The sequence below is a fragment of the Neodiprion fabricii genome, chromosome 4 (assembly GCF_021155785.1).
Source record: "Neodiprion fabricii isolate iyNeoFabr1 chromosome 4, iyNeoFabr1.1, whole genome shotgun sequence".
Classification (NCBI taxonomy): Eukaryota; Metazoa; Arthropoda; class Insecta; order Hymenoptera; family Diprionidae; genus Neodiprion; species Neodiprion fabricii.
Window position 1 is genome coordinate 17,582,502 of NC_060242.1, and position 27,488 is coordinate 17,609,989.

General features: G+C 41.9%; 2 protein-coding genes across 3 annotated transcripts in view; one reads left to right on the forward strand and one right to left on the reverse strand.

The window, feature by feature from the left end:
• The first annotated feature begins 3,343 nt into the window (after positions 1-3,343).
• Positions 3,344-8,833, forward strand: LOC124180681. Its single transcript, XM_046566427.1, has 3 exons — positions 3,344-3,454; positions 6,342-6,813; positions 8,754-8,833. Exons 1-3 carry the CDS (start codon positions 3,344-3,346, stop codon positions 8,831-8,833), a joined length of 663 nt encoding a protein of 220 aa, XP_046422383.1.
• Positions 8,834-17,417: 8,584 nt separating this feature from the next.
• The window catches only part of LOC124179847, a 259,130-nt gene continuing 249,059 nt past the window's right edge, over positions 17,418-27,488 (reverse strand). Inside the window, exons 5-6 of one of the 2 annotated variants that reach the window (XM_046564650.1) lie at positions 19,794-22,335; positions 19,219-19,665 (exon numbers count right to left, since the gene is read on the reverse strand). In XM_046564650.1, the coding sequence (XP_046420606.1) occupies positions 19,346-19,665; positions 19,794-22,335 (2,862 nt within the window). In that variant the 3' untranslated portion in view covers positions 19,219-19,345. Of the gene's footprint in view, positions 22,336-27,488 lie in introns of both variants that reach the window. The other variant, XM_046564649.1, reaches the window with a different exon arrangement.

Below are 27,488 nucleotides of genomic sequence, written 5' to 3' on the forward strand. Positions count from 1 at the left end.
AAATAATCTGAGGTATCTCTAAAGAATTTGGAAGGCAGCTCTAAATGGCGATTAAAATTAGTCGGCTAGTGTATCAAAAATGAATAAACTTCAATTATTGAGACTAATTACATCGGTTCAAGCGAATGGAATCAATAGTGTAAGTCCTTTTTTCTGACTCTTTTCTTTTCCGGGTTTTACCCATCAGTTTTTGCGACAAGAAACAGCCGCGAAATTGGTTGAAAAATAATATGCAATCTTCCCTCGTACGCACCGCCTCCAGCATAAGCCATGCGAGTGATATCCACTAGACTTGTTAAAATTAAAACTTCAACTCTCTCGCGTGATCGTTGGCCTTAAATGCAAACATGCCCACCACGATGAATGATTGATCCTCAGCCGAAACTCCCGGACGTCGAAGTGTCGACGTATATCGCTTTCCAAACGACATTGTCAGCTCTCCTCGAACTTCTCTGGGTCAACGAAGGGTCAAATATTTCCTACTACGGTATTATTCATGCATATTACAGTACGTACCTACGCATCGTAAACACTTGCCCCGGCAATGGGCAGCTGCGAGCTTTTCATACTACACGTACAGAGCAGAGACTACATACGTTCGTATTTAAAATCAGTGCTGCCAAGTCCGCGAGAGCGAAGAAGCGAGGAAGCGAGTGGTTGTGAACACCGAGACGACTCGGAAGATTTTAAGCTAATCTCATTTTAATGACCGGGTTCAAAGTCGGGAAGGAATAATGAAGTGTCAAATGGTCTGTGTGGTGGGCGTTGTTTTTCCCCATCCTCTCGTGGTTTACATACATGCACGCGTGCAGGTATGCACGGAACATACTATACGTATAACAACGCGTTTCTTGGGCAGATTTTAATTAGCAGGAGGATCTCGCCCCTCTATTATTATCCCTACTTCTACTCATTACGAATATTAGAATTTAGAACGCAAGTCTCTGTAATCATAGGTGGCATATATCAGACTCGGAGGGAGACGGTCGTGAATCCGCCAGCAACTTGACACCTCAAGGGGAGGCCTTCGTCGATTTCGACGCTGTGGTATATACCTCGAATTATCCAAGTCTGCGTATATAAAGTACAAAAAAGGGCATAACAGCCCCATTGTAGATGCAATTCTGAACAAAACCACTACGAAACATTTTCATTTAACGAAAAAATAAAGAAATCGGACGATTTCTACGAATTTATCGTCGCGATTTCGTAGAAAACATTCCAAATTTTTAAAACTGACAACTTTCTCACGAAATTTTCTCCGTATATAAGAAAAGAACAAATTTTAGGAATTTTCTCCGATCATTTAATATTTCTAAAGAGTTATTTAAACCACGGAGATTGACTCTGCAATATTTGAGGAATATCTAAGAATTTTTTCAATTTGATGGGATGAGTAGTTCTGAAATGATGGATCTTGAAAAAATCACAGGATCTCACAGACCTAGAGTCTACTCAAACTAAGCGACACGTATTTTTTTTTATCTGCCATCAAACTGTTTGAGGGGGTGGAAACCACCCTCCAAAGTAAGGCATGTCAAAGAGCGATTTGGCATTGTTTTTTTTTTTTTTTTCGTTTTTCCGTTTTTATTGAAAAAATGACATTTTTCATTTCTTCCAGTTGGATTGGTTAGTAAATATTATGTTCTTCCGGGTGAAACTACCGTCAAACCTTACTTCGGAGTGTGGTTTCACCCCCTTAAAGTGTTTAATGAGCGATAGAAAAAAAAAAAAAAAAAAAAAACAGAATCGTGTCGCTTACAATTAGTTTTTTTTTTAGTCTACTGTAAGATATTACAAAAGAAATGAAATCTGAGAGATCGACCCGGGATACCTATCTTGTCAATGATCGAAAAATTGGGTGCGTACTCCGAAGGTTAATGGCTGACGAAATGAAATTAGTTTTTCGTTGGGATTTAAAAAACGATCAATTTCATTGCGTGTAGCGCTTATCTATTTTCAAGAGAAGAGAGAAAGAGAGAGAGAGAGGGCGTGACACGTTCAAGCCGAGCGTGACGCGTGCGAGGAGCTTGGCGAACCTCGGTAGGTATTATAACTAAAATCACGCGGCAATCGTGAGCCACAATTCAAGATCGGCAAGCCCCAGCACGGCTCGGCTGGCCCGGGATCTCGACTGCCATTAATTCGAAGTTGGCTGACAGGTCACTCGAGTAGAACAGCCTATTATAGATTATAAGGCCGCTGCGGCCGAGGCAACAGTTATTTAACTTATTGGATATTTAATAATTATTATTGTTGTTTGCATTGCGGATCTCACGGGTCGCGGGGTCTTCGGATGTATTTCTGAATTTATTACCGTTGACCGCGAGAAATGGTGAAGAGGTTAGAGATACGTACCGGCATTTATACGTACTTGTAAACGAAGATGTGCGGGCAGTGCCGGCGTACCTACGAAGTCTGGAAAATCTAACTGCTCGCACGGAGGCACTTTCTCAATGTTCACGGAATAGGCTTTGTCAGATTCACGAAATTACTGGAATTCTTACATTCCGGAATTCTGCGAGATATACCGACACGATTATGGTTTCCATGAAATTGTTACCGATATTTTTACGTTGTGATTGTACTTATAATTAATAACTTGGTTCGCGCTAGAGAAATTATAAGGACAATGTTGTAACGAATTTCAGAAAATTTCATCATTAATTCCGAAGTTGAGAAAATATCACTTTTCTAATTTTAATGTTAAATATTGGATACTGATGTGAGATATTCAGTAAAAAATCGAATGTAACATACCGTTGATTGTGGACTGCTGGCATTTTAGGATCTAAGTTGTCTGTGTAATAGTATTCTAACCCCTAATAATGACTGAAAACTATCCATTATTAGTCTTCGAACTACTGGGTCGACTGAATTTTCATTCCGCGGTAATCGCAAACTGTCCTAATCCCAATTAAAAATCTCCAGTGTTGAATCGCCAAAAAAATTTTTTATCCTTCTTCCATTTTGAATTTGTTGACACACTTGATGCTCTCGTCCGAAAGTAAGCATAAGATCAAAAGACCCTTTTTCTTTGGTGTCCGGTAACTATTAAAGAATTTTCACTTTTTCGTTGACACCGTATTTTTCATCGTTTACTGAATTCCCATTTTCCGACTGGTACCGCAGACAAGATATCCGGTGTATGAGTGGAGTCGAGCATGCGGTAAAAAAAAGAAAACAAAAAAAAACACGAAAAGAAAGGAACAGCCCGATACACGATATACTGAAGTTTTTCTGGAGAGTGTTACAACATATTCGTGATGTTAGAGAAAAACAGTAGGAGTACGAAAGCGTGTAAAAGTTGTAGAAATTACTAAGATATATGTATTTATAGGTGATGAGAGAAGTCCGATGTTCGCAGCAATCGGTGAACACGAACGGCACAGCGAACATAAAAGCCCGCAAGTCCGTTATGGATTCGTCGCAAAGTAGCGACGGGTTCTTAAGGGTGGGTATAGGTATATGTACCTACCACTTAGTCCGGTGGCTGTACAGCCCCGGTGTATCGATGGTTTAACGTTTGCGTGCTGCGAACGAAAGACGCTGCAAATAAAAGTGAAAAATGGAACTTGGCGGAGTGATTCGGAGGCCTGGGAGCGAAGAAGAAGAGGCTTAAACGCTCGGCTCACGTGGTCATTCGGTTGCAGCTTTTCTCTTCCCTCTAAGTGGAGTTAATAGTCGAAAGGTATATAGGTGTATGTGCCTATAACTCAAAAAGACGTCTTCGACCTCTGGAGAAGACTGGGAGAGGATTTCCTCCGCGCGGGATTTGACTCTTCGCAGGGAGTTCGCGTCGTTATTTCTTTTGCGTTACACGTAGGTACGGCTACTCGGACTATGCGGAGAACCGCACAATGACTGCGGCAGCGGCGGCGAGGATGACGTGCGGTAATTTGCCAAATTGCACCAATTGCTAGACCACCGATTTGATCCATTGTTGTTCAAATGCCTCGCTCGACGCTGTGCAGTTCCAGAATATTATCTATACGCTCCGGGAAATATGGAGGTATTCATGCGCCGCATATTCGTCCTCCGTCTCTGCCGAGTCACACGCGGGAATTCATCTTCAACGAATCGTCAGCCTTCCCCTGCCTCTTGTCTGTTCGGCCAGAGAAACTTCGCTCTTCAAAATTTCTCTGTGGTACTTCCTACACCGTATTGCAAGTTTTATTCGGATACGGAACAGGGAATTCACCATACGTTTACCGTTCCCTCAATTTACAAATACGATACATTTACTACACAATTTAGTAAATTCACTTGAGTACTTTTTTGTGTTTTCCCATAAATTTTAGTAAAATCAAAAATTATTATGGTAAATTCAAGATAAATTGATTTTTCAAAATAAATATTCAAGAAAAAAGACAGTAATTTAAGTCTCTGCACCGGATTTGTAAATTGACAACTCTTTTGTACAGTAAATCTTTAGTAAATTCACGATCATTTTTAACACTGTTGCTGGTCACTTTTACAGAACGAAAAATTGTTAAATTAGCTCTGAATATTGAAAGATTTTTTCAGCTCCATGTTTTATTAGAATTCTTGAAAAATTCCCCAACACTTTTGACTTCGTATTAATTTTTTCGAACTTTATGCAAACGATTAGGTTATCAATCATTTTTCGATAAACCAATATGTTCAAAGTGCTATGAAAAACTTGTTTCATCATGGAACCGACCTTTCGAACAAATAATCCTTGAGAATATTTCGAGAACCTTAAAAACGGTGGAAGCACAAAAATGTCTGAATACTCATAACTCGAAAACTGTTGTATAAAAAGTGATTAAAACTTCATGGCCGGAGATTGTGGAGGTCCTGCCGCTATCAGTTCGCAAGGTTTTAACCAAATTTAAAATAGCGAGCTCAAAATCTAGCCGAGTTTACATGGAATGCTCCATGCAGAGAAATATTTTTTTTCGGCAATACGGTAACGATTCCTATGGCTATGATGATGGAAAATTGCTGTACATACAGCATATTGTTTAATTTACGAAAATGGCTGTCACATACGGCAAGAGAAATGTTTTGTCAACTCGTTCATATGTGGTTTTGATTTGATGTAGAATTGAATAGAATTCTCAGTCTAACCGCCTTTCAACAAATCGAAAAAAAAAAAAAAACATTTCTTTAGCAAGAACTTGATTACAATATTTTACAAACATAGAAAATCCTTTCGCTGGTTGTACTGTACATCAATTATATTTCAGAGTTAAAAACTACGTTTCCCGCAATGTCGCGAACGTCATTGCAGATCAAAATTTGTTCCTGCATTTTCTGAAATTTTCCAGAAATCCAAGAAATGAAAGTAAATACCGAAACGGTAGTCAAGTGTTTGAAATTGTTGCGCTCTCTTGTAAAAACAGCAGCGAAGTTCCAAATTTGCATCATACCTACATACCTGCGTACGTGTATCGGCGTATAGGGGATGAGATGGCGGCATCTTTAGGGACAACGGAGGATGTGAACTGGCCCAGCGCAGGGGGAAAGAGCCGCGAAGAACGAAGGACGATTACGCGGCAGTAAAGATCGCGAAACGACTTTTCTTCGAGAGTCCTGGCCATCCGTTGGGGCCCCCGGGGCCCGTAACCACGAGTAATTATGTAATTGGCGAACGATTACTTACGGCCAGTTCCTCCGCACGGGGGCCCTTCGGAGGTATTATTCCAGGCATTGGCAGGGGCCAGTGACATTCCTGTACCCTTTTTTTTTACAATCGTTTCATTTCTTGGTACTTGCTTCAACTGCCTCTCCCTTCTTCTTCAATCTCCGTCCATCCGTTCGTTAATCTTGTGTTTGGCTCTCAACTCTCAGCTTTCCGTTCACGCAATCTCCCTGCAATACGATATGTTACACGGTCTGCTTGTGCATACATGAAGCCTTCTGGCAATAGGAAGGTTAATGTGTGTGCTTGTGCCACATAGGAAAGTCAAGGCAGCGTTAATCCGTCTGTGCGCATAGAATAAACAACTCATGTTACTTTCTGTGATCTGTTCTACGTGCTTCGAGTCTTGTGCAATTATTAAAAGTACAATCAACAGTCTATCTGCAGATTCACCTTTTTTCTGTGTCTTCAATGTAAATGACGAAAAGGCAAATAGTATTGTTACGACGTTATTCAACATGTTATCTGAAGCATGCATATTGGTTTGATAATACAAAAAATGACGTTTTCAATAATCAAACTTGCAAACTTGAAAATTAGTCCGGAAGGTCAAAAGTCATCAGGTCAAGGACCTGGACAGCCAGAACTACGGAGCGCTTGTCCTGGAAGTCGAGTTTCACCAGGAAGCGGACCTGGAGCGCAGAAACTACGCAGAGGTTGGTCAAGTCACCAGGTCAAGGACCTGGATAGCCAGAACTACGGAGCGCTTTTCCTGGATGTCGAAATCGACCAGGTGGAGGACCTGCACAGCCAGAATCACGTAAAATTAGTCCTGAAGGTCAAAAGTCACCAGGTCAAGAACCTGGACAGTCAGAACTACGGAGCGCTTTTCCTGGATGTCCAGATCTACCAGGTGGAGAACCTGGATAGCCAGAACTACGGAGCGCTTTTCCTGGATGTCCAGATCTACCAGGTGGAGAACCTGGATAGCCAGAACTACGGAGCGCTTTTCCTGGATGTCAACGTTGACCAGGTGGAGGACCTGCACAGCCAGAATTACGTAAAATTAGTCCTGAAGGTCAAAAGTGACCAGGTCAAGAACCTGGACAGTCAGAACTACGGAGCGCTTTTCCTGGATGTCCAGATCTATCAGGTGGAGAACCTGGATAGCCAGAACTACGTAAAATTAGCCCTGAAGGTCAAAAGTCAGCAGGTAGTGGACCTGGAGCGCAGAAACTACGGAGCGCTTATCCTGGAAGTCGAGTTTCACCAGGTAGCGGACCTGGAGCGCAGAAACTACGAAACACATGTCCCGGAAGTCGAGTTGCACCAGGAAGCGGACCCGAAGCGCAGGATCCAGGAGGTAGAGAAGCCGGTACTCGAAATCTGCGGAGCGCGATTCTCATTCGTCCTCTCGACTGCACGGTTGTTTCCAGACTGAGGAATTTGGCTAGCTGATTTTCGTCGTCGACGATTACTATAGATCGAAGACGTCAAGAGAAAAAAAAATTTGGGTGACGTCACTTTCTGAACATTCGAACATCCGACATCCAAACTTTGGTTTCGAACTTTAATACTATGTATGTATGATATATGATTAGTGAGTTTCAATACAATTGACGGTTCAGTTCTCTAAGGCATACAATTAAAGTTCATTTCACGCTGCGCAGAATGTCAACGCCTGTATGATTCTACATTCATCGATATTAATATTTGACTTTCGATACTGGAAGGAAAGGAATTATAACATGACAATTGAGCTCGGTAATACATGGACAAGAACAAGTAATACAGGTTTTGGGACTCTTTGTTTCCATTGGTGTGAGCAGAGAACTACGCGATAAAGAGTACATGAGTACTTATCTTCTATTGAAGAAAATAGACGAAAAGTAAGAAGAAGAAGAAAAAGAAGAATAATCACGTGAACGCCACAAGGTCTGATTCTCGTCACGGTAAGTCATGCGACGATGTATATTTAACGACGCGATAGGATCACACGAGGTCTTTGGAAGGGTTCCGGCCAATTTTACCGTCAAACTTCCGTGCGCGCCTTGATGCATTGGTGCGATTAAGGGCCCCCAATTTGTACCTGATGCCGAAAACAGTCGGTTATCAACGTGGCTATCGGGCGCGATTTTTGTAGAGTTAAACACACGAAGGTGTGTTAAAAATCTGCCCCACATGGACTTTTGGAAGTTTGACCGAAATATGAAAGACGAATCAGACGTTTCGCAATTGCCCTCACTGAGAAACATTTCATTTGTTATAATAACTATAAAAATTCAGTAAAAGAGGTATCGTTAAAAAAACAGTTTGAATATTGTTGGAATTACGAAAAGCGAGGTACACGTAACTATTTTGCGCTATTGGCGTTCCTATTTTCGGTAATTGAACGCAAAATCAATTTGTCCGATGTACCGTACTTTTGTAGATAAATAAAGCTTTAACATCAATTTATTGTTGCACAAGCATTAAATTTTCGCGAGAGTTACAAGAAAATATAGCAACAGTGATCGTAATGATAAAGAATAGTAATGGATACTAGACTTTCCGGTAACAGTTAGAAAACTAATTTTCATTTTCTACCCAGAACTATACTTTTCGATTGTGGTAAAAAATGAAAATAGTTAAGGACTGAGCTGTAACCGGAAGTAAAAATTTCTCTCAGTGCCGAATCCTTCTGCCAGGTCTTTTATAGATTTATCTATAGACACGCGATGCTGACCCAGTGTCATTTGCCTGCAATGATCTGCACATTGCAAACCTAATGCAAATATTCGAAAATGTTGTCATTTTCTGCCACGATAACGAGCCAAACAAAAAGAAAACTTCACACCCGAGCAATTTCAAATCTGTAAGGCACAGCACACATATTAAGGTTAGTTATTGAATAATTTTTCAAATTTTTTATGCTATATTGCTGGTGGTTTAATTCACCGATACAGAACGTAACTATTCTTGTTATCTACTTGCGTTCAATACTTTCCTGTTATTACAGACATACGGAGAATCGAGAAGAATAAGTGTATTATATGCAACTGGTGAAAAAAGTGTTTCAGTGGTCAGAAGATTGAATGTTTTATTCCAAGATTATAGGCTACAGGCCTGCATCAAAATCCATCAAACATGTCCTGCGTCTAAACAGGGCTGCATCTTAAGCACATCATCATATACTGGAGTACAACATCAGGGTTTGAATTGGAGGCAACGGATATTTACCTGTGACGTACTGTAACACTCACACCGAGTCTAATTCACTGCAATCTTGCCTCGTCTACTATCAGCGTTGTTGAGTTTAGGGACATGCACACACGCATCTCGTGTGCATAATAATAGACGCGGTGTGTTGAAAAACCGGTACCTATAGGTTCGCGTGTCCGAATCGGCCGGAGGCACAACAATTGTGGTGGATGGTCGAGCAGCAAACTTGTGACATCCTGTGACGAAGAAATATATGTTCGAACAGATGGTTACCTACCACATAGGATACCATTATATTCACTTATGTCATACGTCGTCCTTTGCGGTGTCTCCGTATGACCATTACAGCTTTCCATCTTTGGATAGCCTGCGACCACTTTCGCCACTCATCGATATGATTTTTTTCTGGATTAAAGTGGTGGAAGTCTTGGAATCAATGCCTCTTATCTTGACGCGTTTATGAGGTACATGCAGGGACATACGTGTATAAAGTGGAACTCATTGATGTTAGTCTCGTTACTGTAATAAGAGGATTGTATATTCATGCAACGAACAGATTGCTTTCAACAAACTATCACAGCCATATACTACACTGTTGGATATATATCTGGTCCAAAGTATGAAAACAGTGTTGTTATAAATTGTTGTAGAATTTATTTTTCGATTTTCGTAAAAGTGAATCTCAATCGAATGGGATCGCAGTACCGGAAACAAGTATGTAGAACGTTTGACAAGTGCGACCATGGGTGGTGTTGTGTACATACGATACTCCCAGAGAAATATAACATTGACTACAGAGAATATCGCAGAAACCGTAAAAAAAAATAATTATATGTTCAATTCTTATACCACATGCAACTCAATATTTGCATCGAATGCTATTTTCGATTCAGTGAGTAAATAGGCTTTGTAATGCACTGGATTAGTTGCAATTCAGCAATATTCACGAAGTTGCATCCCCGGTCTCTTCTATTATTACACCTTTGTATATTGTTTGAGAATAAAACGACAGATCGGTTGATTGGTCTCGATCGAAAAGAGCGATTGACTACCGCAGGATATTCCGTGAAACCCGGATAATTCGGTTCGAGGGTTAATTCAGCTTGGTGGTTCGAGGAGGGGGACGACGACATGTGCAGGACGTTAAATTACCAACAGATTTTATCTGCGACTGCGCGCTGACATTCACGGTTACGCTCGCACGCTATATATTATACCAACGCGTGCAGGTCTACGTGCACCAGAATTAGAGAGAATTTTCTACTTTCTGTTCAAAGTAAAAAAAAAATTATGCACTTTCTCCATTTTTTGAATACCTCTGCTCAAATGGATCTTACACTTTTCGTAAAATTACATGGCTATATATACCTATATTCGAAACCGATTATCTCCAATCGGACTAAATTGTGTTGGAATTCATTGCTCTCATTCTTTTTTCTCAACACGAAGAGATTAATTTCATTCAGCAACGCGTCGATTATTCGATGCTAACACAAAGATACATCTCAACTATTTGAAAAAATATACAGTATTTACAATATATACGCCACATGTCACATTCGATAACTAACTTCGAGTCCACCGAGAAAACTTTCATTTGTTACAGTAACTAGACAAATTCAGTAAAACGGGTATCGCTAAAAAAAACTGTTTGAATATATATTGTTGGAGTTACGAAAAACGAGATACGCGTAACCATTTTGCGCTATTGACGATACTTTTTTGCTAATCGCAACGCAAAATCAGTTTGTGAGGTTTACTCTACTTTTTTAGTTAAACAAGGCTTCAACATCAATTTATTGTCGCACAAGCATTGAATTTTCGCAACGGTTACAAGAAAATATAGCAACAGTGATCGTGATGAGAAAGAATAGTAACGGATACTAGATTTTCCGGTAACAGCTACGAAACTAATTTTCATTTTCTACCTAGAACTATATTTTTCGATTGTGGTAAAAAATTAAATTAGTCAAGGACTGAGCGGTAACCGGAACTGAAAATTTCTCTCAGTGTATACCTATTTTCCATTTTTCATTTTAGACAGAATTCACGAAAAGATACCACCCAGACCTACACTTATATCCGCACAAGCTTCCCGCTGCTCGTGAGCCCAAAGACTATTCGGAACCCGTGCGATTAGCAGCAGCAACAGTAGCAATAGGTGAATGTATATATATAATATATATATTAGGGTGGTTTTTTTTTTGAACTTTTTTTTTCTTTCTCTAACCTACCTTCGAAAAAGTTAGTTTTGAGCCTCAAACGAAGCCTCGTGAAACCGGAGCACGGTGGCTTAACTCTAAAAGGTGACGCATCCGCATTGAATTTTTCCCTTTTGATTAACACAGGATGAGGGCTATGCAAGCACTCTAACCGGGATATCTCGGAAACTATGCAAGTTACGGAGCCGTTTTTTTTTCATTTTGTAGATAATAAAATTTTCTATAAAAAAGGTCTATACTACTATTCATCTTGTAGTCGATACGAACGTTCAAAGTTGAGTTCATCGAATAAATGAATAAAGATGCTTGTTACCGTTCGGCAAAAAGGCGATTTTGGTGGTAAAAGGGCGTATAACTTTTTTTTATAAAATTTTATTACCTACAAAATACTTTCTTACTTATATATATTAATATATAGTACGCCGAAGCGATGCGCCAAATTGTCTCGCGTGCGATCTGCGTGCCGTGCGGTGTCTCTGTGATGCATTAATAGGTGGGTACAGGTATACATATGTATACAGCTGTGTGTAGGGTGCAACGCGCATCGGCATCGTCTCGGATCGGATCTATACAATCTTGGGCCAATCGCGCTCGGAGAGCCGGGTATAGACCGTATTTTGCTAGGGCCCACTTTTCTGCGGTCCGCCACGGTAGCGGGGCCGAGAAGGATGGGTTCGGGGTAAAGACAGGTTACGGTTCTACCTTTTCATTAAACGGTATACCCATCCTCGGCAAGGCTGGAGTCGTCCGTCCCCGTCGCGGATCGTGGCCGACGCTCTCCGGCTTGGTTGCACGTAATATTCGGTGGATTTAGCGTTTTTTTCGAAACGATCGTCATCCTCGCCCCTTGCCGTTCTCCTCTCGTCCTCCCTTGCCCGCAGCCGGACGCCTGTTATTTTTCAATCATCTTTCACGCTGCGGCCGCGCCGTGTGGCAGGAGGATAAAGGAAAGCGACCACTGCACGCGGCGTTTTCTTGTTTTTTAAATTTTATTTTCCTCTTTATCATCCGAAAATCCTGCCAAATAATATGAAATCTTTCAAGCAATCCACGCTGCCGCCGGCGTAGTTATTGATTTGACGTATTTCAAACGGCACGGTCTCGATCCCAGTAAACTCGGCGAGCAACGACCACTCGGTCCGGCATTCATTTCACTGCAGCTCACGCGTCTGTCCGAGTGGTCACCGCGCCGGCGGACCGTAGAGGAAGGGGATGTGGTGGGCGGCCGTTATATGTCTATGCTTGCGAGGTACGCCCTCCCGCCTAGCCCTCTCTTTCCCTCTTTCGACCGACTCCGCTCGCTCTCTTTTTCCCCGCTTACGTCTCTCTCTCGGTCCCACCACTGCAATACACTGTCCCTCGCTCGCTTGTAAACTCTCGCGACTCTATAGGTCTCGTTTGGTTACATCCGTAACGTATCGGGAAACGTGGCTCGTTGGGAGGGTAAAGAGTAAAAGGGTCGTAATGGCGGGTTTTCAAATACGCGACGAATCTGTTTTTAAGAATTTAAAAATCTTAAAACCAAAATATTTATGTATATACGGAGGGAACGGGTTATTTGAGTCGAGTGATGTTCGTTTGATTAAAATATTTAATGCTATAGTCAAATGCGGCCAACTTGCGATACTTGCTTAATTCAACAAAATACTTGTCGCAACTTGGTACAGACATTTGAATTATCGTGCTGACTGTCAATTTAGTCAGGATAACACGGCGCGAGTTCCTCGCGATAATGTGAATTTTGCATCAAGAAAAGGACTAAAAATTTGACTGAACGCACATCGTTCGTTTCGTTTTAGAAATATGAAATTGTTCTGTCAAAACAAATTCAGCTTTTTTTAATTCGTGTTTTTTTGAGTCAAGAATTCAATGGTCAAAACAGGATGTGAACTTTGTTGTTAGAAAAATCTTTTGCATTGACTAACGTTAGAATTATTGTAGCGCACAAAACGTATTCTTCGAACGATGTCGTTTATAATTCTCTTGTCTCTAAATCTTGCGGAATTTACCCGATATTTAAATATGGGTAAAATCCGAAACCTCAGTACCGTATATGTAGAAATATAAGTTAAACATGTTTCAATAGTTATTATTTAATGAATGTGATTTTCTTGACCTCAATAACGATGAATAAGGAGTCAGGTTGCCTGCGTCATTTGGCACTACATAACCCAAGTTTTAAATATTTATAGACGTAAATCGTAAGTTTTTGGAATTCAAATTAAGTGTCGCACGGAAATTAATGAATGTAATATTTTCGTTCAACCAGCCTCTAGTCGGCCTTGTTCTACCGTTGTAATTTGATTTTAACCCCTCAGACGGCGCGTTGTAAAAAGACAATTCTAATAAATATTAAAAGACCCAGCAGCGTCATCTTTCATCCCGATTCTTCTCTGTCGCACTAACGCACGCCTCTGCTATCGGTTACGTTCGCAACGAATCTGGCGCCTAATTGTAAAGCAACGTTTTCGTTTTCGTTTCCCTCCCAGCATCACGCGAAATTCTGAGCAAAAGTTTACATCCCTTGTACGTGGAAAACTGTATCATACACATCTCCGTAACCGGGAAACGCGCAGGGCGCAAAGTTGAGTTGGTATAATCTAATCGCCCTGCGCGAGTCGATTAAAAGCCAGTAATTATCTTGCCTCGAGGATAGGAACTTAACGAAGTGCCGGCACGGCTCTAACTCGGGTGTAATTAACTCGCCAAATCGACGGGGCGACCTCTTTCGGAATATTTCGTTCCGACTAATTACCATGACACCGAAAACTCCGATGGCTGCAGAGGCATCGCGACGTCGTTGTTGCTGAGTATTACTCAATTCGTTTGAGAAATAAATACACACGTGAGTAAATAAAAGTGCAATAAGAGAAGGAAAGATGGCTAGCGGACAGAAAAAGAAAGATATAAATATATCGTCAAATTGCACGGGCAGCTATAACGCGCCTTTCAGCTCTACATCGGAAAGGTGGGCGTGACGGTTCTCCGGAGATATTTTCTGATAAATGGCTAAGTATTTCTCATTTCGGAAGATTTCGGGTTTTCAAAAAGCGAACTGCCGCGCAGGGCGGGGCTCCTCGTCTCCAGAATTTCTCATCTTTACGTCACTTGCGTATACATGCGTGTAAAAAATTACAAAACTTTCCTCGCTCTCGTATTGCGACTGATAACTCGACGCATATACATGTAGGTATACAGTTACGTCTTTTAATTACGGCTATACATTATATGTGTCACATTGCGATGGACTGTTAGAAATTTATCACGAGCTACTTTTTCAACTTTGAAACTATATTCCATAGCAATTTTTGTTTTTCGTACCTACGCATTTTGACTAATCAACTGTCTATCGAAAATTTAAACAAATTGTTGAAAATTCGCGACATTTTTTCTCAAACGTGGCTTGCTCTAATTGTAAGACTAAAATTATCGTGACATAAAATGTTACCGGTCACTCAGTTTTCGGGAAGTAGCAATTCGAACTTCCGTCGTGATCACTGACCAAATATTTTCGAATTTAAACATAAATTGGAGAACCTCAAATATTACAATTTTTAATTTTGGTCCAATTTTTTTTTTTTTTAATTAAACAAAAAAAAAGGACATTTTTAATACCAGATTCAATATGGGATGAATTTTTTCTGCTTTACGATCAATTTTTTAATTACGGCCTGCTGTAGTGAAACCGACGATTAGTTAAAATGCCAGTTAAATTGATATTCGACGACTTGAATTCACGTTTTATACGCTAACTTCGCATGGAATTTGGAAAAAAGTAAAAATGGAACATTTTTTTTCCACTTCACCATTTTGAACATCTAAATCAAGTCCCATAAAAGGCAATTAGAACCGTCGAACATGAATTCAACTGGTATGATTGGAAATTTTTTTATGCAATCGTAGACTTCGTTTCAGAAAGTCCTAATTAAAAAATTGTATTAAAATGGTTACCAAGATCTAGTGCAGAAACTGTTGAGAAGTAAGTTTATTGAATACGATGTTGCTTTAAGAGAGAATAAATAATTTTTAGTAAGATGATTTATCCGGCCCGATACTTACGATAAAGTGCAATTGCGTCAATTCTAATATGAGAACCCCGGACATCCGATGTTCTGTTTGTTTCTTAGTAAGTGCAAAATTAAACATGTATGCTATATTCAATGCAGTGCAATGGATCAATGAATCGCGAGTGAAAGAATGCTGATTTGAAACCCTGAGATACGGTAACAAGCGATATATTGACGGACCTCGGTCCGTGGTGACTTGCCGAAAGCTGATCGACAACTGAACTCTTATCCAAAAGAGAGTTCCCTTATATAGTCGAAGAACGAGAGCGAGAGCGTCCGCCGATGACGATCGATAATAGAATTTAGACGGATGCTGAGAACTAGAATGCGGATTAGAGGGAGAGAGCGAGATAGAGCGATCTGAATAGCCGAGAATAATCTAGGAAATAGAAGACTGAAGAGTGCTGATGAATGTTGGAATAAAAGAGGAAACTAACGTATTCCGCGGTAGACAGAAAGGTTTCGACTTTTTTAAACAAACAAAGCGATAATAAATGAAAAATACTTCATCGGATGTCGAATTTGGGGAAAAATGTTTCGTTTACTTGATGATGGTTTTTTATTTTAAATAAGAAGATCAAAATCAAAAATTACATACTTTGGGAATTTCCAATTTTGTGATTAAATTCGAAAACGTGAAATTATTCTTTTTTTCGAAAACTTTGAGTGAAAATTAATATTTCGAGCCTTGGCAGTTTTACCTTACAATAAGAGAAGGTCATTTTTGAAAATAAAAATATCGTACGTTGACTGGTAATTAATGAAAATTTTTTATAAACGATTAGCAAAGATTGGTAAGTGAACAAAAAGGCTTTGAAGTAGAGTATTTACTGAAAAAAAATATCTCGATAAAATTTTTGAGCTAAATCCGAGACTCGAAATTCAGAACCTTTTCGACTTGAACAAGAATTACTCATATGTATTAGAATTAGGTAGTAAGCAAAATTATTCTCAGACGCATTATTCTGGGCTTTATTGTACATGTATGTTAAGTGCCGTCAGGTCGAAATTAATTCCTCATTATTTAATTTTAATATATTTATTTTCATAATGAGAGTGTATTCTTTATAATTGATCTATAATATACATCATAGCATTCAATTTATACATAATTACAATTGTAGATTAGGTCGATTTTTTCCTTTGTTTTTATTTTTTGCGTTGTCGTTCTTTTAATACAACAATTCATTCGTTTTGTGTTTCGTTTTCTTTCCGTACTTAAAATCTCTCAAGTTTCTTCCTTGAAATTTACACATACGTACGTTTCGAATAATAGCCAAGGACCAAAGAAACATAAGAATGAATAAAAGTTGAAATTACGAAAGAAAAAGGAAAATAAAACACGCGCGGAAGTAACAAAAAAAAATTATCGTCGTTCAGTCGATCAATTCCTACATATCGTCAATATACATGTATCACATAATGTATCTACAACAAATGTCATGTAAATGCCGAAATAATGTTCAACACTGATATAACCATACGTAAAAAGTATTTGGGAATAAAAATACGTACGTGTATTATTCATACGTGCAGAAAATTCGCGAAAACCGTATTAAAAATTTCGAACGGAACAGGCGATATCATTTGGTGTATTTTTGCACGTAATTTACGGTATGTGGAGAATTTCGCGTGAAAATTTTCAGGAATATTAAAAAGGATTTTTTAGTGTAAGAAATACACTTCACGGTGAATAAAATTTAAATTATATCCATTTAAAACTGATAGTATACACATGTTACAGATGTACGTAAGTGTAGGCAGATATATATGCGTTAATCAAGTAAAATTTATAAATTCTTCTACGATAATAAAGAGGAGGAAGTCAGGCGGCAGTGCCCGCTACTGGCCGCTTGTACGGGAGTATTATGTGTATATTTTATAATAATAATAAGAATAATCATAAAAATAATAGTAATGACAATCATCATCGTTGTATTAGTATCTACATCAGTGTAATTGCATTGTGTATATATGTATACATTAGGAAACAATAAATAAAATCTAACTATTTTCATTATTTATGTATCTAGCGAGAGACTCAAGTTCGTGGTTTTCTTTCTGTTTTTTTTTTTTTTTTAAATTAATTATTTTCAAATTTCTTATCTTTCTCCGTCAAAATTTGATATCAATTTCCCGCGTTTGAGCAATATACATTACAGATACACGTAGACATATATTGCTGGCGAGCTTATCAGCTTAAAATTTAGTACCACTACTGCACTACTAATATTATTCACTACTGTTACCACGCTAATGCTACTGCTAATTCCCTGCACTATAAGATTGCAATTATTTTAGCTGCCCTTGTTTCGATCATTTTATTTATTTTTTTTTCTCCTTCGTTTGTTTGTTGGTGTTGGTTTTTTTTTTTTTTCCTTTGCAAATTTAATGAAAAAATTTGCAACATAGTCCACACCAAGGTGCGGTATACATATCTCAATATTATACGATACTATAAATCGTAGGTGTATGTATATTATATTTGTATAGTATAGCCTAGAATAGTTTATTTATCTTTACGCTTAACACATCGACATTTTAAGGACTATATAATATAATGTATTTATTGGTATGTATGTATATTATATACACAGTACTGATTGGTTAGTGATTAAATATTAATTACCGGTAATTTTTTATTCTTCATTGTATCTCTCTCTCTCTCTCTCTCTCCCTCTCTCCCTCCCCCCCCGCCCTTCTCACTCTCTCTCTCTCTTTCACTCTCTTTCTCTCATGTACACACACACAAACACATACACGCCTTGCATCTGATTTTCTCGTATACAAACACAATATAAGTCTGCACTAACTAAATAACGTTCTAAGTTTTATTCGTCTATACAGCATAGATAGTTCAACGGTTGTTATACATATATACTATTCCGCACGATTAGCTTTTAATCAATAAATATTGTACATGTTACCCGCCGTATGATGATAATAAGAAAATAAAAAAAAAAAAATTAAACAACAAAATAAAAAAAAATAAAATAAAAACAAGCACGAAGAGTGTAAAAATCGATCGACCGATGAAGATTGCGTATTATAATGATAATAATGATGATAAAAATAATAAGAACAAAAATAATGATACCCAGGATATCATAGAAACTAGGTATATTATATCTATAACAAACCGTCTATATAACGTGTACCTAGGTATAGGTATACATATATAATTATAAGTATACAACGAACAACGATTGACGAAAAATCGTTTATCCCTATACATGTACACATATATATGATATATAGATGTATAAATGTATATATATTGTATACATACACGAGTGAGCAGCGAGAATTCTTTTTTTTTTTTTATTTGCTATTATTATTATTGTTGTTGTTGTTGTTGTTGTTGTTGTTATTGTTATAATAGATTTTGGCATCACAGCAAAGAGTAATTACGTTGTCGTAGAGCGTGATACCAGGATAGCGGTCACGACGTGTTGGTCGATACAACTGGTGGTAGATCGCGATGGGCCTGAGGATCGCGCGAGTGCGCGTCGCGTACGGCTTTGGAATTGAAAACCCTGTCGCAGCCCGGTATCATGCATCTCGCCGCCTCCTGATCCTTGTTCCCGTGAAGGTCGTCAGGGTTCGGCGACGAGACCGGGGAACCGGAATGGGACGAGCTGTTGCGAGGGTTGTTACGCTCCTGGGACAACCTCGTGAGATGGTTGAGATGCTGATGGGTTATGCCGTTCAACCCTGCGAGATGACTGGCGAACGATGAGAGACCCGTGAAAGCACCGAGGTGAGGAGGCAGGAGTAGGGGATGGGGCGGCGGGATTCGGGCGGCTAGATCGACGCCCGGCACACCTCCGGGGGGCAGCGGATAGCCGCCGATCGCCCCGATACCGGCGTCGGCGTAAAGCCTCGCGAAGAACTCGTTGTGGAGGAGCGGGTTCAGCTGGGGATCGTCGACGAGGTGCGGCGGGAGGCTGCCCGATGGTATGTTCGCGAGGGGAGGACTCGACGACGTCGACAACAGCTTCCGGTGGAGGTTAAGGTTCGCCGAGTGCCGATCCCGCGATCTTTTCGATGGAAATGCCGCGTTGCAGCCGTCGACGCTGCACCGGTGCATCAGCTTCAGGTGGACGTTCTGGTAGTGCGTTTTCACCCCGAAATGATTTTGGAACACCTTGCCGCAGGCGGTACATCGACGAGGATTTTCCCTGTCCAGGGGAACCTCCTGTGTACTTACGAAGCCCCCGTTCTCGTAACGGGCGTAAGTTATAAGGCTATTGTCCATGTCCATGCCCGTTGTGGAGGGCGAGGCGCTGGATGAGCGTGAGCCATGAGAGTAGGTGTCCATTCGGTCCATTAGCTCCAACTGGTCCAACCGCTCGAATCTGTCCAGGCTGTGGATGTCCAGCCGGTCCCCGATCATCGACTGCTCCATCATCGTATTCTCCATCGTTGGGCTGCAGCTGGTGGGGCTGGTAGAGATTCTGCCAGACCTCGAACCCTCCTGCTGCTGCTGCTGCTGCTGCTGCTGCTGCTGCCGCTGCTGTGGCGGCTGCGGCTGCTGCTGCTGTAGCGTTCCGAACAGCATTCGACCCTGCGACAATGACTCGAGTTGACGCAAAGCATTCGAGGAGTCGAGCGAGAGGTCGTCGGCAGTTGTCAGGTGGCTGCTGTCGACCGAACTCGATCGGGCACGGGGGGTTGTATCATCGGGGCGCTCACCTTCTTGATGCCGGCGTTTGACCGAGACTTGATCGTCCTCTTCCTCGTCCTCGACATCTTCGTCATCATCATCATCCTCCGCCTGATCCTCCTCGTCCTCCTCCTCCTCCTCGTCCACCTGGTCCTGTTCCTGGTCCTGGTCTTGGTCGTGGTTCTGGTCCTGGTTCCGGTCCTGCTCGTGGTCCTCATTCTCGTCTCTGCGATTCTCAGGAATTTTTCGATCCCGGCTTTCGTGCGGCGGCGTCGTGTCGACAATTCTCGACGGCGAGGCCGCCGCCTTGACAGGTTCCGGAGTACTAGACTGTCTGGGAGATCGACGACCGCTGCTCGCCCTCGAGCTAAGATCCCTCGGTTCCTCCTGGAGCGGTTCATCCGCAACGAGAATTGGCGTATCCCCGTTGCTCTCCTGCTTCGACCCCGTAGTAATGATTCCGGAACTTTCGACGACCGCAGCCCGTTCCGGGGAACCAGAGGTCGATCTGTTCCGGGACGAAGGTCGAGGAGACGTAGTCTTCTTTTCCTCAACTTCCTGGAGTCGAGACATTGACATGTCCTCGGGTTGGTCCTGGAAGATGGCGTCGTTCGAGGATTCACCCTCGGTGGACGAGGAATGAGTCTCCGTCGGCATCGCGCACCTCGTAGGATTCTGGGACTTTCTTTTCCGTACGCCCCGGTTGTGAGTGTTCGAGTTCGCGGAGTTCGGATGAACGGACGACGGTGGCTGGTCGATAGTGCCGACCGAGTCGTTGTCCTCGTTGCTGTCGACGTTGCTCGCAAAGTCGTCGTCGAGATCGCTAACCGAGAGCCTGGGTCGCTTAGCCAGACTGAAATCGGCGGGCTGATCGTCTTCCTCGTCTCTTTGCGAAACGATCATCGGTTGATGGCCGTGTTCCTCCTCCGCTACCACGACGATACCGTCGTCGTCGTCCTCCTCCTCATCGCATTCCTGTGCGGTGGGTGGAGCAGGTGGCGACATACTGGCCGTTGTGTTCGACGACGTCCTCCTCTGATGGAGTTCCTCGTACCCGGCGCGGTTGCAGTTCTGGTTAGACGAGAGATCGAGGTGTTTGAAGTCAAGGGCGGCGGAGTGGCGCAGATCCGGCGGCGGAGTGAGGAGAGGAAAAGATCCGAAGGACAGAGGGTTCAGACCGGTCGCCGGTACCGGGAGCCCAACTTGGGGTGGAAGGACAAGAGCGTGAGCCATCGAGGAACGTCCGTCGTGCGGTGAGATCTTCCTTCTGAGATGAGGGGAATGTAGCTTTGGATTAGGATTCGCGCTGTGCCTGTTCCGGGACCGTCGCGAGCTGAACATCATGTTGCAGCCCTCGACCGTGCACTTGTGCATCTCCCGCAGGTGAACGGCGCTGAAATGAATCTTGAGCGCCCCCTTGTCGCAAAAGGTCTTCAGACAAACGTTGCACTGAACCCTCTTCTTCCCCGTCGCTGGGTTTATGAACTGCGTTCCAAGGTTGAGCGGTAGGTTCGGCGAGGTTCCCCACTGCTGTCGTTTCCCCGGGGAGTGCGGTTTCCGTCCTGGGACACCGGGCGGCCTCCCAAGCGGCGCAGGCTGCATCGACATCGGATGATGATGATGATGGTGATGATGATGGTGGTTGTTGTGATGGTGGTGGTTCTGGTGGTTCTCATGTTTCGCAGATCCGTCCCCCCGCCTGCTGAGGTTCAGTGCGCTCCCCGAGTTCTCGTCGTCGTCCTCGTCGTCCTCGGAGCCGAAATCGCTGCTCTTCTCGCCGCTGCTGTGCATGTCGATAGATCCGGGCATACCGCCGCCCGTTGGCTTCCCCATCATTGGCGGGGGCGGAAAATGAGTCGGGAAATTCGGAGGCAGCGTGCCCGACGACACGGCCGCGGCTAGGGAGTGACTGAAGGTGAGGGCGGCCGAAGACACCGGCGGCATCGTTGGTACCGGAGGCCTGAGCTGGGAGTTCGAGATGTGAAGAGGAGGACTGTGAGATCTTTGGGAGTGTCGCATCGACTTTCGAGATCCGAGGATCACGTCGGCCGGCGGCGGCGGTGGAAGCGGCGGGAAACCGGGAAGACCGAGGGCCCCGAGCTTCCGGAAGTCGAACGGCTGCATGCTCTGCAGCCTGTTCAACGGGGACACGGTGAATTGTGAATTTTCGATACTCCGTGGCGGCGAGCTGACGCTCGTCGTCGTCGTCGTCGTCGTCGTCGAGGCGTTTATCGACGAGTGGTTGTAGTGGTGCTTCTGCCCCGAGCTGGGCGACATGGACGGGTGTGATACCGGGGGCGGCGGCGGCGGGGGCGGCAGCCGCGAACCCGGGGGTGGAAGTCCGCAGTGGAGGAGGTGGAGCGGCGGTGGCAGGTGGGCGAGGGGCATCGTTGGCGGCGACGGTCGACGACTCGGTGACATAGCATCCGATCCCGGCGTTCCCGCTGCCAACAACAGTTGCTGGACGAAGGGACGCGTCTCGGCGAATCTGAGGAACTGCTGAAGGACCAGCGGCTCCTCCTCAGCCGAGCATATGCTCCATCGGTCCAGAACCGGGCCGTTCTGCGAGTCCTAGAAGCGTAAAGAAAGAGAATTTTTTTAACTTCCTTATTTCGCTATCGCCGGGGTGCGGAGTAATTGTTATACAATTTTACGGGGGGCGATTATTGATCTCAAGTCTGAACGAAGAATTAGTAAACCATCTCTTAATAAGACTGTCTCGATTTTTTGTCATCTTTTTCGTGGGCTTCAAATATTTACGTTTCAAGTAAGCGAAGATGAAAAAATATTTAATCCAGGTAAACATCGTTCGTGAATATAATGATAGCCTGGTCTTTGTTGGAAAAATTTTCAATCAAAAAGTCGTGAACTTTATAAGATTCAAGTTCTGCGTTGTATTACAAGGCTCATTTCTCAATGTACATTAAATCTAAGGGCAAGAAGATATAAAGGGGAAAGATATGATCCACTTTAAACAACCATCGATGAGAAAATATGACGTGAATTCGAAATTGTATCCTTCGTAAATATTGCGCACGGTTAAAGTCACGGTTCCAAGGTTTTGCCAAATTAACTTCAGATAAAAATTCTACATAACTTGTAATTGCCATAAAATCGAAAAAAAGCATTCCCGCAGGGTAAAACATAAAACCTTCGTAAAATTGGGGACTGCGAAAATGAAAATTCTGGCATATTGCTATATGATCTGTGTACCTGATTGTACAGAATAAGCAAAAAGAAAAATGAGTAAAATCAGCCGCGACGTAACTCTCTCCGTCATCCGTGATACGTAGCCACACGTGGCAGGGGTGAATTCAATTGCTTATATACCAGCCTCGAATCCCGGAGGACTAGAAACGGTCGAGAAGGGTCCATCCCGCGGGAAGGGTAAAGGGTAAACGGTGCAGCAGAATACACACGGAGGGAGAGCCGCTGTTTCGTTATTCATGAACGCGAGGAGGAATTGGGTAAAATGATAATTATTGTTCCAAGGATGGAACGCGAAGCGGACGCTCGCCTCTTCAACTATATTACAGATCGCCAATTATTTGTCGCTTGTCCCGCCACCAAGGAATGTAATTCAGGGGATGAACAAAATCTAGTGTATTATCAGAAACTGGTCACGAAACTTTGATCGACAAAACTCGTATGATATTATCAGTGCGTAGGTGTACAAACGCTTTAATCCCAAGTATTATAACTTTCACTGTCACAATTTTTGAACTCGTTGCAGAGACGTTAAGTGTGAATGCGAATGCGAAATACGTATCATCGTTATAATTTTAAATGTCAACGCGGATTTATGAGAGAATTTACGACACTGTGCTAATTTTATTGCTTGTATAATATTTTGTCGCATATATTCACTTAATTTTTCTTTTAGTCTGTATAATTTAACTAATCACCCTACTGTAAAAAACACTTCTAACGAACCATCATTCATGGAGAATGAATTCTCCAAATAATATAAATTGCAACAATATCATAGCCGCTAATGAGTTTCAAATTTCTGAATGTACTCGTCCCCCACTACCTGTAATTAATTTTCCTCTTCGAATTCAGTTTATGCGTAATAAATGAGTGAATCTATCCGTAACATACGAAGGTATAAGTTATACCTATAAACTCTCGATCGGGACCACAATAATCCAATCGTTTGGCATTACTGTGTATCAATTTCAAAAAAAAAAAAAAAATACAAACTAGGTATACAGAATATCAGCAGCTGATTAATATCATTAAAAATTTTCATTCGTAGTGATATTCATTGTGTAGTCGGTCGAATTCTCATCCGAGGCGAGTCAAGACAGTGCACGCGTATGTAACAAATCCAAATTTCTTCGTTTACGTTAGAAAAACGTACGAAATGAGAATCCCGTATAATGGACCTTGATCTCCCCATTAATAGCCGCCATCTACTTTCTCACTTCAAAGAGACGCTAATAATAAACAGAGGAAGATAGAAAGAAGTTGAACCCAAATTCTCAAAGCCGCATGGGTGGATGTCGTGTGAATATATGTATTCAACGTACATTACACGGTATATCCAATAGTTTTCGTCGTCTCCCTTTTTTTCGTCTTTTCGAGTGACGATCGAGCTGCACCAATTGCTAAATATGTCGCCCCTTCACCCCCCCCCCCCCCCCTTCTTTACCCTCTTTTCCATCACTTATGTACAATTTTTCTGGCCCTTTTGCATTTGATTTAGATTCCGAAGAAGCGCGTGGTTTGAAAATATCGATAAATATGGCAGACGTGTAAGAAATCAGATAGTGCAGAGTCACGCGGGGGTCCTTATAAATTTGGATTAGACGCGTGTATATATACACAGAATAGCCTAGGCGGCCGCTCGCCTCTCTCTCTCTCTCTCTCTCTCTCTCTATCTCTATCTCTATCTCTCTCTCTCTTGTATATTTACGCATTCCAGCCGCCGCACCACCGTCGACGTAACCCAGGACGCCCAGCGCCGCGACGTCTTCGCGTCTCTAGCCTGTATATTTGTTCAGCGGCACACACAGGATCACGCGCCGCGGGCTCATCGCCTCGGCACTTGCGCGTATCCCGTAACGAAGGAGATTGAAAGGAAGGGAGAGGAGAGGAAAAGAAAAAAAAAAAAAAAAAAAGATGATAAAACGGTGTAACAAGATGGAGCAACAATGAGAGAATAAAGAAAGAATAAAGGAGGGGGCAGAGGTATCGATAAAATATTCCGAATTATCGATACATACATATGTACATAAACACACGTGTAATTACATGTATATAAGCAAGTTGAATTATTATTCAGTTATAAAATTTACTTTATGTGACAATTATCGTTTATCCGTACAGCGTTTTGCTATAGTGATCTATGCATACCGATCGCTTACGTCACTCATCGTGGCATTCCGTTTGAACATTTCCGTGAAACGATCTACACTATTGTTGTTGTTATAGGTGTAATTATTACCGTGTACGTGTTCACCTCCTCCTCGACATCAGGCGGTCCAGCCGAGAAGCAACTTTGATATAGTTTTATACAAGTTGTGTTTTACGATCGGTACAGGTACCTACGTATAAATCGGTCTTTCAGCCTTCCATTTAGTCACTTTTTCTAATTTTTTTCATCCACTTTTGTTCTACTCCGCGTCTCATTGTTTTTGCTTCCCCACCGTCGCGAGGCTTATTCGTTACAACTAGTTTACGCATGTTTCTTCTGATCGCTGCGTCGTCGACACATTCGTCGAATCGGCTAAACAATTTCCTCACAGCTCGTTCCGCGAATCGAATGATAAAACTATCAATTGTCACTTCTCACGCCTCGCAGGAATTTTCGCGGTAACACCCTGCAGGATACCTCTGCCCAATAAGCAACCTAAAACACGAGGTCGCCCAGAGAGTGATTCGTGGTAAAAACCGAGGGACAGCTTGAAATGCTTTTCTTGCCGTTTGAATCGACTCACTGATCTCTGGCGAAATCTGTCGAATTTCATCGGTTGTTACGTTTGAAGAATCGAATATCGTTCGTCGATCTTTCTTTGCTGGACAGGTAAATGGTAAGACGTTTCTTGGAATAAACCGTTACCTCAGATAAGATCAAAGTAGTCTATAACAATAATTACTCGTGATTTCAGGTAAAAGTTGTTGGAAACATCATTTGTAGGATAAAATCGCAGCGTAATTTGGCAGGGGAAGCAACGCGGAAAATAAATCGTGATAATTGACAGAAGCTTCGGCGAAACGAAAACCAGAATTGCGAAAGAAAAAGAAACCAGAAACGAAAGTCTTGAATAAAGGTGAGAAAATTGACCCTATGCTACCGGTTCTGGTGTAGATACGGTGAAAAGAAATAAGAGGAGCAAAATGCAATCGAAGGTGCCATCCGTGACTGGACACTGAATATAATTTCACGGCAGACGGTTTTGTCTTATTCGTGTGTAGAAAACGTGAAGATCGTATAAGGCGATATAATAGCAGTATGCTTTTCAATTGCATCGTGTGTTATAATATGTAGGTAGGTAGGTATAAGGTATGTAGGTACGTACACCGATGTAGTACAGGTGAAGGATACCTACTTGCCAACCTGCGATCTTTTCTCTCAATTGAAATTTCGTCGTCGTTAATGGTGTCTGGTTATATATCAAGTTTCAAATCGCGACAGGATATAACATTACACCGGCACGGTATACCTGTAGGACCGCAGAGGAAACCCGGGATAGCGTTTCAATTGTGTTTGCAGCCCGAATAATAATTACATAAATACCGATAAAGAACTGCATAACGCGCCGAATCGCGCATCTACCCTATTATAGCTGTACAACAGGGCGCGATGCGTTGTTTGGAAACGTTATACAAATGCGCGCCGAAATACCGTTGCGCAGAATTGCGGAATAAAACAATTGGGGATAATGAGCGGCGGAAGAAAAACGTCACGCGTGAGTTGTTCTTGCCTATCTGGAGGGAATACTTCAGGGTAAAGGATAAGATGATGGAGAAAAAAAAACTACTCGTCATTATCTGTCCGTAATAAATGTACGTTGCAAAGGTACGTAATAACTAGACATTTTCGAAACAGGGCAATAATTTGTTTCAAACTGCGACAAGACCTGAGCGTTAGTTTTTCAAGTATACCCGTATACGGGATTTTTATCTCAAGTATGAAAAGCGCTTCGGACATTTTTCTTCTCGAATAAACTCTGAAAAGGAAACAGAATTGTTCCACTCGTTTTACCGTATTTGCCAAAATAATTACAAGTACGATCTTACACGGGAAGACCATTGTCTGAGATGATAAAGTTATTTTCATAAATCGTATTATTTTATTTTTAATTCGTTTATTATTTATTATTAATTTAATTTTCGTACCTTTTGTTAGAAATGACGGACCGAATCCGACCTTTCAAGGTCTACGAAAGCAAAATATATTATTAATTGCGTTAAAACGAGGCCCGCAGTTCGACTGTTAAACGATTTCAGACTGTTGCTCTACGATTATTTAAAAAAATTCTATCGAGAAACTAAAATGAGTATACGTCACTAGAGGTTATTTAAGCGCATCGAAAGACAATAACTAAAACGACGTAGAAATATTGCTTTAATCTGAAACAGTTGAATACTTGGAGCTTCTTCTCATTTTCTTTCCTCGTCTTCTCTTGTGCTTTTTCTTTATTTTCATCATCTTGTTGTTCTTCTTCTGCCTCTTCTTCCTCCCGTACTTGTTCCCCGGAGGATATCGCGTCCTCTGC

Coding starts and splice junctions, on each gene's coding strand:
- LOC124180681 (XM_046566427.1), top strand. CDS start 3,344: ATGAGAGAAGTCCGATGTTCGCAGCAATCGGTGAACACGAACGGCACA. Junction 3,455..6,341: donor GTAGCGACGGGTTCTTAAGG/GTGGGTATAGGT, acceptor TCAAGTCACCAG/GTCAAGGACCTGGATAGCCA. Junction 6,814..8,753: donor ATTAGCCCTGAAGGTCAAAA/GTCAGCAGGTAG, acceptor GCGTCTAAACAG/GGCTGCATCTTAAGCACATC.